This window comes from Pristis pectinata, chromosome 7, assembly GCF_009764475.1.
Source record: "Pristis pectinata isolate sPriPec2 chromosome 7, sPriPec2.1.pri, whole genome shotgun sequence".
Classification (NCBI taxonomy): Eukaryota; Metazoa; Chordata; class Chondrichthyes; order Rhinopristiformes; family Pristidae; genus Pristis; species Pristis pectinata.
The window spans coordinates 79,893,581-79,913,957 of record NC_067411.1 but is presented as its reverse complement, the minus strand read 5'-3'; the positions used below and the strand labels follow the sequence as shown (position 1 = coordinate 79,913,957).

The window sequence follows — 20,377 nt, the reverse complement described above, 5'->3', positions numbered from 1 at the left end:
TGCTGCAGCAAACTATCCTGAAAATGCTTAATTACTAATTTTCAGACCGGCGGGGTCCTCCATAACCCAAACCACATGCAAGATAAAATTCCTCAATAAAACCATCCTGTTTTTTTCCCTATTCTTGTCTAATTCCTGCATGTATGTAATAAAAACAGAAAGTGCTGGGAATACTCAGCAGGTCAGGCAGCATCTTTAGGTAAAAAACCCTTAGTGAGAACTGGGAAAGAGATAAAACTGATTCATTCTAAATTGCAGAGAAAGTAGGGATAGGTTAGATAGAATGAAGGCAATACCTTGGATAGGAGGAGACCAGGATTGTCACACGGATAGGTTGTACAGGTCATCTTGTTGGTGGGCCAACGAGGGCAGTTGGAGAGAAAGAAAGTAAGCAAAAGCTATGGGCAACTGGAGATTGAGAACATACAAAGCATTATAAAAAGTTGTAGATTGGCCAGCAACCTAAGTTGTATTAATGGAGAGAGAAAAGCTGAACCAATATCACAGATGGATAAATTACAGCCAAAATTCCCAGTTCTGATACGGACTGAGAAGCTAGTTTAAGTTGTAGAATTTGATCCAGAGTGTAGATATACCCCAGAGAGAAAATGAGGTTCCTCAAGCTTATGTTGGACCTCAATAAAACAGTGCAGGAGGCCACAAACAGGTAGGTCAGGAGTGGAAGTGGAATGAAGAAGTAAAGTTCAGTCTGCAGGCAACATGCATTTCTGAATTGCCCTGCAGACCGAACACGGGTGTTCTACACAGTGGTAAATGAATCTGCATTTGTTTTCTCCTGCACAGAGAAAACACCAAAATGAAACATTAACTCTGTTTTCCTCTTGCAAATGTTGCCTGACCTACTGAGTGTTTGCAGCAGTTTCTTGATTTTGTATTTCCACTGTCTGTAGTTTTATGATTTTCATCCTGTATGTATGCATTTTATCACTTCAGGACTGCTACTGGGATCCTGTATGCAATTCCCAATGGAGTCTTAAATTCTTTCCCATTTCTTAATTTTACCCATGATGTTTTCATTGCATATGTATCTCTGGTCAGAACACTCCTGTCCTCTCATATTTTCCTCATTGTTCCTATAGACCGTATGTTTAGGTCCCAGACTTGACCAGCCGGCAGTAATCTCTTAATAGTAAATGTCAAACTACACCCTACAAGTTAGATTCCCACTTGCAATTCAGTCGGTTTGTTCCTTGTACTTCTTGACTTTGTATAATGCTTATCTGCTGTCATGTTTTATAATTAGGCTATTAAATCTATTACATATAATTAGGCTATTAAATTTATGTCCTTTTATATCTAAAGGGCCAGATGCAAGTAAAAAAGTGGTTGAGAAACAACCCACTGCCACCAATGGAGCCACAAGAGCCAATGGAAAACACGGAAAGGAAATGATGCTGGCACCACCACCTCCACGAATGGTAATAACAAAAGCACCTAACCCGAGGCAACCACCACACCCACTAGGACAACCAAGATCTGGAGCACCAGGTCCACGTCAGTACGGGCCTCCTCCTGGACAATCAAGACGTTGAGAAGTGAGAGGAAATGTACCCATCTGTCCAAGGTACTTTGAGCTGTCAAGATGAGATTGTGGTCAAACAAATGCATCATTCTGGGCAAATTTTTAACCCTGAAGTTACTTCTCTCGTCATTGGTAAACTTGCTTTTTTCTATAAGAAACAAATACTTTAACTGTAATAGACTGAGCTGAATGGATCCTTCTAAATTCGTTTTATATTATTGTGTATTTTAACTGTTTAGCTACTGGTTTTCAAGCAAGTTTAATATTAAAATAATAGGGTAGAAATTCATCGTCAGTCACGTGCTAAACATTCAATTTATGAGTGTATGCAAGTTTCTTTAATAAAAAGCTGATGTTTAAATGTGGGTGTACTATAAGCAATTTCAACAGTTATTATGTAGCTGCTTTTGCTAATTATTTACTATCTAACTGAAAAATAAAGTTAAAGAATTTTAATATAAAATCAAGGAATATTTAGAAAGAATAATTCAGGACTCAGTCTAATTTTATATAATTTAATGTTATATTTGATAGAAAGCCTGATCTATTGGGTTTTAAAATGGTTTGTTGTCATAATTATTTAAGAGAATACCACCAGAGATGACTTGATTGAAACATCCTCAGAGGTCTTAAGGGGTTGGATGTGGAGAGGATGATTCATCTTGTGGGAGAATCTAGAACCAGGAATAACTTTTCAAAGATAAAAGGTTGCTCCTTATAACAGAGATGAAGTGAAATCTTTTCTCTCAGAGGGTTGTGAGTCTTTGGAATTCACCCATAAAGAGTGATGTTAGAAAAGTGTTTGAACACTTTTAAGGCAGGTTCCTGCAGGTATACAGGAATGCAGAGATGAACATAAAATCAAATCAGTCATAATTGTATTAAATGGCAGATCAGGCTTAAGCAGCGGAGCGGCCTACTCCAGCTCCTAATTCACATGTTTGAATCTCCGTGGGAAGTGTGTAAGCAGTTGTTTATCAATGAACTACTTGTCAGCTTCCAGCAGAAGAACCCTCATTGGAAGTTTGGGCCCAAGTACAGTAGATATTGTTCAGTTCAATGCAAATTTTGCAGGAGCAAATAAATTGTTGAACGGTGAAATCAGTGAAACATTTCATTTCAAATCATCCAAGACCTGTTCCTCCCTCACTGTGGCAACAAATATAATTATGTTTCTTCAAGGGCAGTAGTTAAGGTAAAATCCTCTACAGGTTGAATGGGGCAGCACAGATCAAGCACAAAACTACTGTTATAGCTACGTTTTACTACACCACCCTTTTTTAAAATACATGATATAGAAAAAGTAAATCCCAAACAATTTTAATAAAATGTATATTCTAAGCTAGCTTAATTTTAGTAGTATTGAACATTTTATTCGGATAAATTTTGGGTGATGGTGGTTAGAAATTCTTCAATGACTGGAAATGTGCATCCCACAGACTAGGCATAATAGACTAATCACCTCCCACTGCAGAACCCTATTGTGCATGAGACCAAAGGAGGCAACCTGGAGGGCTTGGTGTTGCAGGAGGTTTGGGGGTTTGTGAGTCACAATTTAACACTTGCATCTTGCTCATTTTATATGCTTTTCATTTCCTTTGTTCTTTGCATCATCACCAATTATCAGAATCTGTGCTAGTTTTTGCCTTTTTCTAACTTTTTAAACACTTTATTGTCCATTCCTTCTTTAGTTGTCCATGATTTCTTTTCACAAATCAAGGGTATTCCTTCACACTTCGTAGAAGATGGAAAGGATTTGGAGAATCAGAAGGTCCATTATGTTGCTGGATACCTAACCTCTAGCCTGCTTGGGTAGCTCCAACATTTATGTGGCCGGTCCCCATATATCCAGCTGAGGGAGTTAACCTTATTGGTTAAATCTGATATGCCCTGTAATTGTTCTAAATTTTCTGATACCAATGCAATTGCGTTTTATTCACTCTGTTCTGATATCACAAGCACCATTTATATTAGCTTTTGTCTATCAAAAAATATTGCAAAATAAAGGAAGGAATAATCTGGAGGGTAAACACATTCACTTCAAGTCAGCAAACAAGTAAATGAATTTCAAAGCTAGTATGATAGATTTGCGAATTGGGGCAAGTATTATTACATCAACAAACATTGCTAAAATTAGGAAAATGGACTTCAGCATTTTGATTGACAAAGTTAGATAAGATCAATCTTTTATTAAATGACAAAAACCTAAAATGCTCAAAACAAAATTTCCAAACTATAAATTGGTAGAACTATATTTTTTAATTGCTGTTTTGCTGTGTAAATGCTAACAGGTAAATTCTACTTCGATACATTTTTTCATACTTCATGATACAGAACAGCTGTCAGAATCTGGGCTGCATTTATTGTGAAACTGCACAGATGAAGTGTGATGTTTAACTTTAGATTTTTAAAGTCTCAGATCACAGTGTCTATCTAATTCTTCAACCATTTTAATTTAGAATATTTTAGGACTTCTTCTGCGGAATTTTGATGGTGATGGTCTTAATCTCGGTGTACTCCTGAAGACCATATTCTCCCCTAGAAAGAGAGAATTATATTTGGTAATTCTGCTTTTGTACTTAATACAAAAGTAAATGATAAAAGTTCATCATTATTTATAGGTATTTACATACAGTATTTGAACATTTTAGCCCAAACTTTCTGAGATGAGCAAATCTATGGCTGCACTCACATCTGGACCCACTGGTGGGAGGACTGATATGACTATACTCTCAAAACACATGGAGTCAGTGGAATGGATTTTGTGTGCAAAATCCATTCAGTTAGTTGCTTCTAAGAGACAGTTGCTGGGCTTTAAAGAAGAGATGATTTTTTTATACAATATAGAAGTTCATGTACAAGTAATATTGCTGTTCAAAATGCCCCCTTCACAAATGGCATATCGATTGCAAGATGTGTGGGTTCCCTCTTGAAGTAGGTCACCCTCTTGAAAAGGTGATTTAAGATATATGGAGGGAGGTGGCAGAGACAGTGAATGTAGTCTCCAAAATCTATTGAACCCCAGAATAACTGAGGAAGCAGCTTTCCAAATCCAGAGAAACACCTAGGTACTGGCTTTTCATCCATGTATGGAAATGATTCTTATCTATTCCTTCAGAATGAGGGCATGCAAAAAGCTTTGAACTTTTTATGCTGTATTCTTACTTGTTTCATGAAGTGGAGGATATATCACAGAGGAGCTCAGTGATATTTTGCACATGACAGTTCAAAGTTCCATTTCCCTAGCCTTGAGCAACCACAAAACTCTCCTATAATGTGTTGGCCCAGGAAAGAGGTTGTTTTGACACAAGGGTATTGTTAGGATTCCTTTCAATCTTTTTGTTGTTCAGACTCCAAGTCCAAACTCAGCCACCCATCTTTGATCTTCTGTGATATAGGTAGCAGGGCACTCCTCCGTCTACGTGACTCAGTTGGCAGTGCATTTGCTTCTGAGTCAGAAGGTTTCAGGTTCAAGTCTCATTCCTGGGACCAGCACAAAAATGTAGGCTGACGCTTCAGTACAACAGTGCATGATAGATATACTGCCTTTTTAATGAGACATCAGACTGAGACCCCCATTGGATCTTTCAAATCACATGGTGCCATTTCAAAGCAGAGCAGTAAACTGTGATCCTGATCAATACTCACTCCTCAAACCAAATAACCAAAAAACAGATTACTTGGCTATTATCACATTTGTGGAAGCCTGCTGCTTTTAAAGGAGTTGCCACATTTCCCATGTTACAACAGTGACAGCAGTTTGAAATGTTCATAAAGGAATGTGGAAAGCACAGTTTAAATACAAATCTTTCTTTTTAACGTTCATAAACATGAATCCTTGTTTTGACAGGACTGAAATATTTCCCAGGATGTCTTTGGGAAATTCTACACTTTCTTGAATTTGTTCTTGCCATTTAATTCAATTATCATTGTGGGAGCAACCAAAAGTAATCTCATCAATGTGTTCACTACGTTTTCTTTTGCTGTGATATTTGTCAAGACTCCAGGTCGTGTTTCTTACCTAGTGATGCACAGGGAAGGCCCAGTCTGACAATTCAAAATTACTTCTCAGGCCAAATTCAGGCACATGGGACTAGCTTGGATGGGCATCTTGGTCGGCAAGGACCAATTGGACCAAAGGGCCTATTTCCATGCTGTATGACTCTATGACTCTACTTCTGAGGCCCAGTTGGGGAAACATGGAGGTCCTGGACTACCTGGGAGGTTCTTGCCACAGTCATTCTGGCCACAGTCTGAAGCTGGATTCCAGAGGAAATGGGAGAAAACAAACATCCTGAATTTTCCTCGAAGTTAAACTGGATAACCTTGGCATTAAACCTGCACTGGGTTGGACCTGACACAGATTCAGCATTTACATTCCTTTCAATACAAAGGAATGACTTCAAGGAAGGGAGTTAAGTTTCAGGTTATTTATTTTTTTAAGTAATGTATTTAATTATAAACTCAAATGTATTTAATTGCTATAATAGATTTCAAATATTTTAATTATTTTTATTTCCTTTAAAGATTTTCAATGTTTTAAATAATTTGATTAATCTTAAAAGCTCTGAGTATTTTTTAATGTCACGTAGAGAGATGCAGCACGGAACTGAGCCAACTATCAAGCCTACTTTTTACACTAATTTTACACTAATATACAATAAACAAATTTTTCTCACCACATTGCCATCAACTCCCCCAAGCTACCCACCAATGCTAGATTCTACCACTCACCTACACACTGGGGACAACTTACAGTGGCCAATTAACTTACCAACCCACACGTCTTTGGGATGTGGGAAGCAACCAGAGCATCCAAAGGAAACCCACGCAGTCAGAGGTAAAGTGTTCGAACTCCACAGGCAGTGCCAGAGGTCGGGATTGAACCTCGGTCACTGAAGGTGTGAGGCAGCATTTCTACCAGCTGCACAACTCCACACCATTTATGAATGTCAGAAATAATCACAGCTGTTTCTTTTCACTGTTTTGGTTGCTGGTTCAGATTGGGCCATGTCTTGAAAGACAGTTAAAACATTTGAGGGCTGGTGGGTCGTTGCTCACAGGGCCTTGCTGATCAGAACCAGTTGCAGAGACCAAGTTGCCAACTTGCTCACCTCTCCCCTACCAGGTAAATGCAGGTTGGGGAGAGGTGAGCAGGTTGGCTCACTGATCATGGAGATGAGCAGGACAAAACCACACATTGCAAGCCATAGATAGCCCAGGCACTGGATGATATGCTTCACTGTTCTTAACAAACTGAAGGTTTCATGAAAATTGCAAAAACAAAAGAGGACACTCAAAGACAAAAATCACAGCTTCAGCACTAACTGAAGGCAATTAAGGTTTAAGAGACTAAGCAAAGGAAGTTAAGGTTATTTCCAGATGAAAACAAGATGCAAGTTGGAAGTCACAAGAGATTCTGCAGATGCTGGAATCTGGAGCAACACACACAAAGTGCTGGAGGAACTCAGCAGGTCAGGCAACATCTATGGATGGAAATAAACAGTCGACGTTTTGGGTCGAGAACCTTCATCAGGACTGGAAAGGAAGAGGGCAGAAGTCAGAATAAGGTTGGGGGAGGGGGAGGAACACAAGCTGGCGGGTGATATGTGACTCGAGGTGAGAAGGGGAAGGTAGGTAGGTGGGGGAGGGGGGGATGAAAGGGAGTGATGTAAGGAGCTGAGAGGTGACAGGTAGAAGAGGCAAAGGGCTGAAGAAGGAGGAATCTGGTAGGAGAGGGCAGTAGACCATTGGAAAAAAGGGAAGGAGGTGGGGAATAGATGGACCGGTCATGAGAGCAGGGAGGGGAAAGAGGTGAGGGGGCCACAGGAATAACGGAAGACAAGGGGTCGGGGAAGAAAAGGGGGAGGGGAAGAGGGGAGGGGTTACCTGAAATTAGAGAAATCAATGTTGAGGCCGTCAGGTTGGACACTACCAAGGCGAAATATGAGGTGTTGTTCCTCCAACCTGCATCTGGCCTCAACGTGGCAGTAGAGGAGGCCATGGATAGACATTTCAGTATGGGAGTGGGAGGTGGAATTTAAGTGGCTGGCCACCGGGAGATCCTTGCTTTTGCAGCGCATGGAGCAAAGGCGCTCGACAAAGCGGTCACCCAATCTGTGTTGGGTCTAACCGTTGTAGAGGAGTCCGTACTGGGAGCATCGGATGCAATAAATGACACCCTTGGATTCACAGGTGAAGCGCTGCCTCACCTGGAAGGACTGTCTAGGGCCCTAAGTGGTGGTGAGGGAGGAGGTGTGGGGACAGGTTTAACACTTTGCAGGGATAATTGCCAGGAGGGTCATCAGTGGGGAGGGACGAATGAACAAGGGAATTGCGGAGAGAGCGATCCCTGCAGAAAGTGGAGGGGAGGTAGAGGGGAAGATGTGCCTGGTGGTGGGATCCCGTTGGAGGTGGCAGAAGTTGTGGAGAATGATGTGTTGGATGCGGAGGCTCGTGGGGTGGTAGGTAAGGACAAGGGGAACCTTGTCCCTGTTAGATCGGGGGGTGGGGGTGGGGTGAGGGCAGACGTGTGGGAAATGGAGGAGATGTGGGTGAGGGCAGCATTTATGGTGGTAGAAGGGAAACCCCGTTTATTGAAAAAAAGAGGACACCTCAGATGTCCTGGAATGGAAAGCCTCATCATGGGAATGGGTGTGGTGGAGACAGAGGAATTTGAAGAAGGGGATAGCATCCTTGCAAGTGACAGGGTGGGAAGAGGTGTTGTCAAGGTAACTGTGCGAGTCAGTGGGTTTGCAAAAGATGTCTATAGTTAATCTTTCTCTGAGATGGAGATAGAGAGATCCACAAAGAGGAGAGAGAGAGGTGTTGGATATAGATGTCACATATAGATTTCCCTTTTGGTCCCTGAAGGGACCTACTCTTTCCCTAGCTACCCTCTTGCTTCTAATATACTTATGAAAGATTTTGGGATGCTCCTTAATCCTGCTTGCCAAGGCCATTTAATGTCCTCTTTTTGCACTCCTAATTTCTTGAAGTTTTCTCCTATCAACCTCAAAGGACTCAGACAGTACCTAGTGCCAAGACCTGACATATGCTTCCTTATTTCTGATCAAACCTTCAATTTCCTTGTTAACGCAGGCTCCCTAATCTTACCATCTTTGCTTCTTATGTCTACAGGGACATGCTGTCTCTGAGCTCTTACTATTTCACCTTTAAATGATTGCCTCTTATCATATGTTGTTTTCTCCTCTAGCAACTGCTCCCAAACTACTTTTGCTAGGTCCTGTCTTGTAGTGTGAAATCAGTCCTCCCTGAATTTAAGACCTTAACTCCAGGACCGACCTTATCTTTTTCCATGACTACCTTAAAACTTAGCAAACTATGTCGCTGTTTCCAAAGGGTTCCTCCACGGACCCTTCCATCACTTGACATCCTTATTCCCTAAGATAAGGCTGAGCACAGCCACTTCCCTAGTAGGACCCTCTACATAACTGCTTTAAAAAGCCCTCTTGAATGCATCTTATGAATTCCACCCCATCTAAGCCCCTTACTAAGGCAATCCCAGTCGATATTGGGGAAGTTAAAAATCCCCCACTATTTTTAGACCCTACTGCTATTTGCCTACATATCTGTTCTTCTAATTACCACTGACTATTGGGAGGCCTATATTGTAACTCCACCAAAGAGATGGCCTCTTCCTTATTTCTGAGTTCTACCCATAGTTACCCCATAGGCTTGAGTTATCAGAAGAAATTGGATAAGTTTCGTCTGTTTTTCCTGGAATGAAGGAGGCTGAGATGTGACATGATAGAGGTGTATAAAACTAAAAGAAACATAGATAGGGTGGAGAGCTAGTGTCTGTTCCCTGTAGTAGGGGTGTCTCACACTAGACAGTATAGGTTTAAGGTGAGAGGCAGGAGGTTTAAGGGAGATTGGAGGGGTAAATTTTATAAACAAAAGGTAGTTGGTTTATGGAAAAAGCTGCCAGAGGAGGTGATGGAGGCAGGAACACTAACAACACTTAAGAGGCATTTTGACTGAGCAGGGTATAGAGGGATATGGAATTAATGCAGGCAAATGGGAATAGTATAGATAGACATAATGGTCGGCATAGACACGATGGGCTGAAGGACCTGTTTCTATTCTGTACAACTTTATGACTCTATAATAGCCTCAATGGCCAATCCCTCCAGGATACCCTCCCTAAGTACCGCCATATTGTGCTCCCTGATCAGGAGTGCAATGACCCCTCCCATTTCGTACCCTCCTCTGTCACGCCAGAAACTTTTATACCCCGGAACACTGAGCTACCAGTCCTGCCCTTCCCTCAGCCATGCTTCCGTGATTGCAACAATATCATAATCCCATGTGCTGACCCATGCTCTCAGCTTATCTGTCCTTCCTGCAGGGCTCCTTGCAATAAAGTAAAAGCAGTTAAGCACTTGCATGCTTCCTCACCTGTCTCTGTCAGCTCTGCCTACTGGACTTGTCTGTTCTATTTTCAACATATGATTCTGTCTGCCTACCTGGTGCATGATCATTCTGGGTCCCACTCCCTTGCCTCATTATTTTAAATCTCTTGAGTAGCATCAGCAAACCTCACTGCAAGGATATTGGTCCTAATCCAGTTTAGGTGCAACTCGTCCTTCTTTTACAGGTCACCCTACCCCAGACGAGATCACCATGATCCAAATACCTGAAGGTCTCCCTCTTGCACCAGCTCCTTAGCCACACATTCAGCTGCCCTGCCTTCCTATTCCTATACTCGCCAGCATGTGGCACAGGGAGTAATCTTGAGATTACAATTCTAGAGGTGCTGCGTTTTAACTTTCTATCTAACTTCATAAATTCTCTCTGCAGGACCTTTGGAATATTGTGTTCAGTTTTGGTCACCCTGCTACAGGAAAGGTGCTATTAAGCTGGAAAGAGGGCAGAGGAGATTTATGGGGATATTGCCGGGACTGGAGGGAATGAGTTATGGAGAGAAGTTGGGTAAGTTTGGACTTTTTCCACTGGAGCGTTGGAGAATGAGGGGTGATCTTATAGAGGTACATAAAATTATGAGGGGCATAGGTAGGGTGAATGTGCACAGTCTTTTCCCTAGGGTTGGGGAATCGAGAGCTAGAGGGCATAGGTTTAAGGTGAGAGGGGAAAGGTTCAATAGAAAACTGAGGGGCAACTTTTTCACCCAGAGAGTGGTCAGTATATGGAATGAGCTGCCAGAGGAAGTGGTTGAGGCAGGTATATTAACAACATTTGAAAGGTACTTGGACAGGTATATGAATAGGAAAGGTTCAGATGGTTATGGGTCAAATGCGGGCAAATGGGACTTGCTTAGATGGGAAGCTTGGTCAACATGGACCAGTTGGGCTGAAGGGCCTGTTTCCGTGCTCTATGACTCTATGACTTCATCCCTCTTCTTACCTATGTCTAATTCACATCATTCCTATCACTAATGCACAATTAATGTATTTCTTCTATGTAACATAGATGACACCAAACAATATCTTCTTGTCTTATTGACTTCTGTGAATATTATTTGAGGCAATATCATGTTCTCAACAATAGTTGCCAATATTCATTGTTCTAGTGTATGCTTGGTTGATTTGGACAAACGCGGAACCTTGAAATGCCCTTGGAGTCATAAACAAACATTAATTCAAAGTTACTGTGGTCTAAAAACATAATGTAATTTGTATATATTGTAGATCTTCAAAATAATATTGCAATACATTGTAACATGAAATCTAAATTGAACTACAAGCATTAACCCTTACATTTCATTGAAATTTCTGTTGAATACTCACATTTCTCTACCATTTCCGGACATTTTAAATCCTCCGAAAGGACTTTGAACATGCATTACATTGTAACAATTAACCCTGTGGAAAAATTAATATGCTCAACTGTGGAATTCAGTTCAATAGGACATACAATTCATATAAAGCTCAGGAAAATGTTAACATATTCTGTATTACTTAAAAAGAACTGCTTACCACACAGTCCCAGCTTGAAGAGCTGAAGCTACAGTTAGTGCTTTATTGATGTCTTTGGTGAAAACTGCAGCAACTAAGCCATAATGGGTGTTGTTGGCTCTCTTAATAACTTCTTCAACTGTTTTAAATTTGATTATTTGCTGCACTGGTCCAAAGATCTGTTTTATTTTAAAGTTGTTAATAAATTGTTAAGGAAACAATACATATCCACAATTATTTTAGCATTCCTTACATTATAAGCGGTGACATCATGAATGTATTAATAATGCTTATAATTTTAATATACGCAATCAATAGGTAATTGATCCTTATTCTGGATACTTTATAAAGCTGGCAAACTATGGTTACCATCATGTGGTAACACCAAACAATATATTTTTGTCTCATTGATATCTGTGAATATCATGTGAGGCAACATCATGTTTTCAACTTCAATAGTTGCCATTCTTCACTGTTCTGTGTATACTTGGTTGACTTGGACAAACATGGAACCTTGCAATGGCCTTGGAGTCATAAACAAGCATGGGTTCAAAGTTACTGTAGTCTAAAAACATAATGTAATTTGTAATGTAATGTAGATCTTTGCTTAAAAAAACATTTCCCTCAGTACTCCCAATTTTTAAAAGTTTTTCTGACTTTTTTCCCCCATGATCTGAATGATCTGAGCTGCAGATGTCATGGCTCTTTAAGTGGCTGGTACCAGGAGCTGTGTTTCTCCCTTGATAGATAGGAGCTTGCCAGCAGCTCCTCCATTAACATGGAGCACTCCACCATTTACAAATTCTGCCTTTTAATCAGCAATACTGGGGAATCTCACTGATTGAGAGTAGACTGGAATCAAACATAAGTCAAGGTCAACATTCTTAGTCACCTTGTACTGCCAGAACTAAAGAAATGAGAAAGAGAATAATACTTCCATTAAACAGTACATTAAAAAACTTCCCTTTAATAATGAATTATTTAGGAATATGAGTCTGAAATATGTATCTGTTTTACAGGCTGATGTGTGTAGCAGTATTACCTCTTCCTTGGAAATGCGCATTTCATCTGTAACTTCTGAGAAAACTGTAGGCTGAATGAAGAAGCCTTTATCTCCCCATGGCAAACCTCCACATTCCAGCTTGGCTCCTTCTTTCTTCCCACTCTCAATTAAACTGAGAATTTTATCATACTGCTTTTTATCAATCTGTCAAAATGTTATCAGAGAAAAGAAATGAATAAATACATCATGCAAAACAGTTTGACATTGAGTGTCTTTATCTCGGACAATTTTCAGACAGGAATCATTCTATACAAAATCACTGGGAATAGTAAAAATGACTTGAAGGCTGGATTACGACAAACAGAATAACACTTGTCTTGCTTGCACATCTTTGCAGGAACCCCACATTTTCAAATTCTGATTGCGGAAAGAAACTCTTGCTTTGTTTTTTATTGAAGTATTTCTTCTTTAACTCAGATTCAGTTTTTTTATCTTATTAACTTTGAGCTACCACTTAACGTACACATTAGTTCCTCTGTGTGATAAGCTTGTATTGATTTAATTTTGTTTAAATGTTTGTTCCAAACTTAAGTCAGAACTTTTTTTAAATGCAGTGGTCCTATTAAGAGCTTTTTAATAGTTGCCTTCTTACTGAAATTAAAAGATATTTTTAGACACCTGGAGGAAACACATGTATCACAGGAAGAATGTGCAAACCCCACACACATATAGCACCTAAGGTCACAATTGAACCTGGGTCCTGGAACATGGAGTAGCAGCTCTACCAGCTGAACCACTGTTCCATCCCCATCTCCTCAAATATGGGAAACTTTGCCTTCAGCAGACCCTGGGATCCTTCAAGCCCCAAGCTCCAGTTCCAACAGCAGCCTCCATTTATTTGGCTCCTTTTAATGACTGGGGAAATCTGTTCCCAGGTGTTGCTATTGTGAGCAAAGCAGTGTGAGTGGGACTTGACAGAGATTCCAAACACAGGAAATACATTTTGTTTTACAACTGGATCTCTGCTCCAAAAAGTTGCTTGTCTCTGCATTATCTCCTGCCATATGTTGGAAACTTTACAGTCAATAGATACTGAGGAAGAAATCTGGTTTTGGCCACCATTGCTAAACACACAGAAGAATATTAACATTTTCATCTATCCATGGTAACCTCTCACCCCTGTAGTTATTGTAATCATCAACCTCTGTTTTAAAAATCTTCAACGACTCTGTTTCTACTTCTTGAAACATATTGATATAATGAAAGTGGAGATGTTGGCAGTCTTGAGGCACATAAAGGTGGATAAATCTCTGGGGCCTGACCAAGTATACCCTAGGATGTTGTGGGAGGCAAGGGAAGATTTTTGTGTCTTCTTTAGTCATGGATGAGATACCGGAAGACTGGAAGGTGGCTAAGGTTGTGCCTTTGTTTAAGAAGGACTGCAAGGACAAGCCAGGGAATAATAAACTGGTGACCCTAACATCAGCATTAGGTAAGTTGGAGGGTTTGCTTCAAGGTGGGATCTATCTGTATGTGGAAAAGCAAGAACTGATTAGGGATAGTCAGCATGGCTTTGTGCATGGAAATCAGGTCTCACAGATTTAATTGAATGATTGAGAAAGAAGTAACCAAGAGGATTGATGAGGGCAGGGTGGTAGACGTCAACATGGACTTTAGCAAGGCTCTTGACAACGTCCTGCATGGAAGACTGGCCTGTAAGGTGAGATCACATGGGATTCAGGGTGATCTAGCCAATTGGATAAAAAAATTACTTGGTGGAAGGCGTCAGAGGGTGGTAGTGGAGGGTTGTTTCTCAGATTGGAGGCCTGTGACCAGTGGTGTGCCACAGGGAATGGTGCTGGGTCCCTTGCTGTTTGTCATCCATATTAACGATTTGGATGAGAATGTCGGTGACATGATTGGTAAGTTTGCGGATGACACCAAAATTGGCGGTGTGGTGGACAGTGAAGGAAGTTGTCTAAGGTTACAATGGGATCTAGGTCAACTGGGAAAGTGGGCAGAGGAGGGGAAGGTGGAATTTAACTCAGACAAGTATGAAATGATGCTAAACCAGGGCAGGATTTACACAGTAAATGACTGAGCCCTGTGAAGTGTTGTAGAACAGAGAAACTGAGAGGTAGAAGTACATAGTACCCTAGAAGTGGTGGCACAGGTAGATAAAATGGTGAAGAAGATGTATGGCATGCTTGCTTTCATCAGACAGGGCAATAAGTACAAGAGCTGGAACATCGTTTTACAACGACGTGGAATATTGTGTGCAGTTCTGGTCGCCATACTGGAGGAAGGAGTGACTAAGCTAGAGCAGATGCAGAAAAAAACCATAAGGATGTTGCTTGGACTGGTGGGCTTGAGTTATGAGGTGAGACTGGATAGGCTGGGACTGTCTTCTCTGGTGCGAAGGAAGCTGAGGGCCGACCTTATAGAGGTTTATAAAATCACGAGGACCATAGATCAGATGAATGGTCTTTTTCCCAGGGTATAGGAATCTAAAACTAGAGGGCATAGGTTTAAGGTGACAGGGGAAAGATTTAAAGGGGACCTGAAAGGCAAGTCTTTCTCACAGAGAATGGTGGGAATATGTAAGGAGCTGCCAGAGGAATTGATAGAGGTGGAAACAATTACAACTTTTAAAAGACATTTGAATGGGTTAATGGATAGCAAAGACTTAGAGGGATATGGGCCAAGTGCAGGCAAATGGGACCAACTTGGTTGGGATGGACGAGTTGAGTCAAAGGGCCTTTCTCCATGCTGTTTATGACTCTACTCCTCTTTGAGGAAGAGAGTTCCAAAGATGCAGACACTCTAAGAAAAAAATTATGCCTCATCTCTGTCTTAAATGAGAGGCCCTTATACAGTGAGACAACTAGTTTTAGATTCTTCCACAAGAGAAAACATCCTCTCAACATCCACCCCCTTAAGATCCTTAGTATCTTCTACGTTACAATCAAGTCCTATCTCACCTTTCTACATTCCAGCAGATACAAGCCAACTTTTCCACTAAAGACATCATGCCCATTCTAGGATTTTAGCCTATTAAACCTTCTCTGAATTACTTCTGATGCATTAATGTCCTTCCTTAAATAGGAGACCAATACTGTCCACAGTGGTCTAAAGATTATCTCTTCAATGTCCTTTATAATTGAGGCATAACCTCTCTACTTTGCATACAATTTCACTAGTAAAAAATGATATAATTCCATTAGTTTTCTTAATTACTTGCTCTACCTGCATATTGCATTGGAATATCCAGATTCCTCTGCATTTCAAAGCTCTGCTACCTTCCAGCATTTAGATAATATCCTTTTTCTATTTTTCCTTGTAAAATGGGCAATTTCATGTTTCCCCACATTGTGTTGCATTTGGCAGATGTTTATCCATTCACTTAATCTATTGACATCCCCTTGTAGCCTCCTTATGTTCTATTCACAACTTATTTTCTTATCTTACTTTACATTTATCTGAAATTTTGGCAACCATATCTTTGGTGCCTTCATCCAAGTCATTGATATAAATTGTAAAAGATTGAGGCCCTAGAATGGATCCATGTGGCACACCACTCATTTCATTTTATCAATTGGAAAAAGATCCATTTATGTTTACTCTGTTTCTTGTTCGCGAGCCAGTCTTCTATCTATATCAATACGTTACCCGCAGTGTGAGCTTTGCCTGATTGGGTGGTGGAGATAGGTTCAATGAAGGCTTTCAAAAAGGAACTTGCATAAAACTTATAGGACAACAGGGAAAGAATAGGAAATTGGGACTGGTGTCATTGCTTTTACAGGATCATTGATCTGCAACATTAACTCTGTTTCTTTGCACAGATACTTGCTCAATATTCCCACCATTTTAGTGAAGAGGAAGGTCATTACTTCTTTTATAATTTTACTGTAGTTTTATGTTTCAATAATTGCTAATTACTTTATGCATTTAATTAACTTTTCATCTTTAGAGATATTGTTTTAAATTATTAACATCAACTTTGATTAGTTTTTCAATTAGATTTTTTAATATCATTAAAACATCATACAGCTTTGATAGGAGACAGTGCACTGCCCCAATTTTGTTTCGATCAGGGGCATTCCAATGAGACCTCACCACCAGACTAAAGGGTGCTGAGGGCTGGTGACATCCAGACAGGAGGTGCACAGGTATCAATGTCAGCAATTCCAGGTTGTAGGGCGGATCCAGCACAAACCAGCCCAATACATTAGGGCAAAGACAATAGAGACTGCAGATGCTGGAATCTGGAACAAAAGACAGAACCCTGGAAGAACTCAATGGGTCAATCAGCATCTGTGCAGGCAAAAGGTGTAAGTCAACATTTTAGGTTGAGACCTTGCATCAGAAATGAGAGGGAAGAGGAAATATTGGCAGTGGATAGCAGTATACAGGGGTGAAGTAGGTGATAGGTGGAACCAGTTGGAAGGCGATGGTGGGCAGGTGGAACCAGGTGGGGAAGGGGGTGGGAATGGTGAACAGAGGCAGAAGAAAACTAGATGCACAGGCGAGTGTGTGGGAGGAGAACACCAGGGCTTTGTGTTACCTGAAATTTAAAAATTCAATATTTATACCATTGGGTAGTAAGCTACCCAAGCGGAATAAGGAATGTTGTTCTTCCAATCTGCGTTTAGCCTCTCTGTAGCAATGGAGAAGGTTGAGGACAGACAGGCTGGTGTGGGAATGGGAGAGAAAGTTAAAATGACATGCAACCAGAAGCTCGAAATGACCATTCTGTAATCAGTTGCCTAGTCTACACTTGGCTTAGTTCCTTGGATGGTGGTGAGAGGGGACGTGAAGGTGTTATATCTCCCATGGTTGCAGGGAAATGTGTCAGGGGATGGGGAGGGGTGGTTGGGAAGGGATGAGTGGTCCTTGAGGATAGCAGAAGGATGTGATGGGAAGGCATGACTGGTGGTGGGATCATGTTGGAGCTGACGGATATGGTGGAGGATAATGTGTTGGATGTGGAGGCTGATGGGGTGAGAGGACCAAGGGAATTCTACTTGTTCTGCCTGGGGAAGGGGTTGAGAGACAAAAGTGCAGGAAATGGAGGAAATGCATGTGAGGGCACCCCTCCCTGTCCCCTGGCACTTGCCCCTGCAACCATAGGAGGTGCAACACCTGTCCATTCACCTCCTCCCTCACCACCGTCCAGGGAACTAAAACAGACCTTCAGGTGAGGCAGAGGTTGACCTGCACCTTTCCCAATTGGCCTACTGCATTTTATGCTCATGATGTGGCCTCCTCCACGTTGGTGAAACCAACTGTAGACTGGGCAACCGTTTTGCAGAGACCTGCACTTCATCTACGATGGCCATATCGAGCTTCTGATTGCACATCATTTTAACTCTCCTTCCCACTCCCACACTGCCCTGTCTGTCCATGGTCTTCTCCATCTCTATGTAGAGGCCAACGCCACCCCCCCACCACCTCTAGCCCGGTTCCATATGCTCATCATCCCATCCTCAGTTGGTTCCACCTATCAACTACCAGCCTCAATCCCATTCTCTCCCCCCTTGTGCTGCGAGATACTAGCATTCTTAACCCTTCCCTCTCAGTCCTGAAGTAGGGTTTCATCAACCTACACCTTTTGCCTCCATAGATGCTGATTGATCTGTTGAGTTCTTCCAGCATTTTGTTTTATTTTTGTTTTTAGCTCAATATATTAATTATATTTTAAATATATTTAAACTTCAGGTATAGCTCCAAGTATAACTGAGAATTAAGAGGAAAAGCACATAAACATAATGGATAGTCATATGTTTTAATTTGCATGACTAAGAATACCTTTCTAATAGCCGCTGTCTATTGTACTATGCTTCCAAAGTTCAGTTCCATTGACTCCAATGAAGATTTGTTTCATCAGGGGTGTGAGGGAGTTGATGACAAGCTGAAACAGAGCTGGGGTGGGAAGTCCTTTTGCAGGATGAGGGTTTGGCGATTGAGGGGCATCTGATTGTGTGGAGTCTGTGATAGCAAGGATTTGGGAGATCTTCTCATGGAGATGTGTGGGTGATATATAATTGTTGTGTGGGGTCTATTACAATTACAATAGCAGAGAACATCTGACTGCAGAGAGGGAAGCAAAAATGCTTGTGGGATAAGGCATTCTGCTTCACACATCTTGCGAGCAGTGCTGAAAAGACCTCTTCCACAGAGCTGCCTTTACTTCCCTTTAGCTGCCATGATTCCTGAGATCTGGGAAACCCATCCGGTCAGGCTTAAATTTAAAACAGAGGTAAAACCTAAGGCATGCAATCTCATTAAGGTAGTTATGTAAGCTTCCAGATTCATGGGAGGAAATTGGTTTCTCTTCCCAGGTCCATTTTGCCTCTATTAAAACCAAAAATGGGCGGTTTTGGGATGGTTTGGTTTTGGGATTTTTAAAACCTTGACATCCAATGGAGTCTTTGTCCATTTATTGATAGTGCTCCTGGTTCATTATATCAAAGGAAAGACCGCTGACCTGAAATGATAACAATACTTCTTTTTCCTATATATGTTACCTGAATGTTTCTAGCAATTTGAGTACTTACTTCAAATTTCTAGCATCTGCAGTCTGATTATTTTGTTTAATTATTGGTGAGTTTGTATCTCGTTATCTCATATTGAATAGTATGTACCTTTTGGTGCAATGTCTCTTTAAATATACAATTATTGCTTCTTATGATTGCATCATCAATTGTCTCAGTGAAAATGTTAATTTAACAGATTTTTTATATCTCACTGCTTTGGAATGGCAATATATTGTAATTATTGAATTTCTAGTTGCCAAACTCCAGCACAGTACCGTATTTAAACATTGATAATAACTTCTCCCACGGTCGTAAACTCATTCCATTGTCATCTTGAAGTTAAACCTAAGATATTGATTGGTGTTAAAAATAGGCCGAGATAAAGGATTTTAGTTAAATGGAAAAGGTACAAAACTTTATTTTCCACCTTTAACAGATATTAAGTAACACCACAAATAAATTTTGTTTTATAAAATTGGGATGATAAATTGGCTATATTCCTATTTCAAACAAACATTAATCAACACACTCTGATATTATTCCCATATTTAAATACCAAATTCCTGATAAGTTTGAAGATGTATCTTTTACACTGTGGAGGGTGATGAACCAAATATATTTAACATAATTAAATAAATCTATCATCATGTTTTTTGGCTCTTTTTAACTCTTGCCATGTTACCCAACAATTGGCCTGCAAGTCACATCTAGCCATTAGAGGTTTCTTTCTGGCCTTTCCCAGTGTTAATAGATGACTACATTGGACAAATAATTACTGCATATATTTCCTGTATGAGCTGTGTAAACTTTCAGATCTTTTAAGGTTCAGACAGAGCAGCCAAATAGGCCTGCTGCTCACCACCTGAAGTTGCTTAGATGACCAGTGACGGCTTTATGTTCCCTGCTTCGTGGCATATCTGATTTGCTTGAACCATGTGTGGTCTTGCAGCAGGAAGACTCAGTCTGGTGCTGAAATAACTATTAACAATGGACCATAAACAGATAATAGAAAAGTCTTCTGGTTTTGGCATGATCATGAGAGAGATGCTTTGGTACCATTGTGTTGCAAGTGCTTTATTGGTCCCAATCAATGGGAGAAGGCTGGGAATAAAGCCTTCAGATGGGGTGATGTGGAGTGTATGGAAATGCACCAACTCCTTCAATGAAACTCATATATAGGTCTGGAGGTCCTTTGACTGACTCACCTTGAGGATCCATATCCCATTGTGAGCCATTAAAACTTGGTAAGGATGTTTACTTAATATTCACAACCCATTGTTCTTTACTGCCTTGACGATGAAGAAAAATAGTCTAACAAAATCCCAGATTGTTCCATGTGTGTGTGTGGGAGAGTGGA

At 40.7% G+C, this 20,377-nt stretch overlaps 2 protein-coding genes across 2 annotated transcripts in view; one reads left to right on the top strand and one right to left on the bottom strand.

The window, feature by feature from the left end:
- The window catches only part of tmc2b (transmembrane channel-like 2b), a 39,461-nt gene extending 37,908 nt beyond the window's left edge, over positions 1-1,553 (top strand). The window contains exon 17 of the mRNA XM_052020645.1: positions 1,324-1,553. Within this exon, the coding sequence (XP_051876605.1) occupies positions 1,324-1,553 (230 nt within the window). The remainder of the gene's footprint in view (positions 1-1,323) is intronic.
- A 2,230-nt stretch (positions 1,554-3,783) lies between these two features.
- LOC127572758 (aldehyde dehydrogenase 1A1-like) overlaps positions 3,784-20,377 on the bottom strand; it is a 48,444-nt gene continuing 31,850 nt past the window's right edge. Inside the window, exons 10-13 of the mRNA XM_052020361.1 lie at positions 12,524-12,688; positions 11,503-11,660; positions 11,314-11,388; positions 3,784-4,081 (exon numbers count right to left, since the gene is read on the bottom strand). Coding sequence (XP_051876321.1) covers positions 4,009-4,081; positions 11,314-11,388; positions 11,503-11,660; positions 12,524-12,688 — 471 coding nt within the window. The 3' untranslated portion in view covers positions 3,784-4,008. The remainder of the gene's footprint in view (positions 4,082-11,313; positions 11,389-11,502; positions 11,661-12,523; positions 12,689-20,377) is intronic.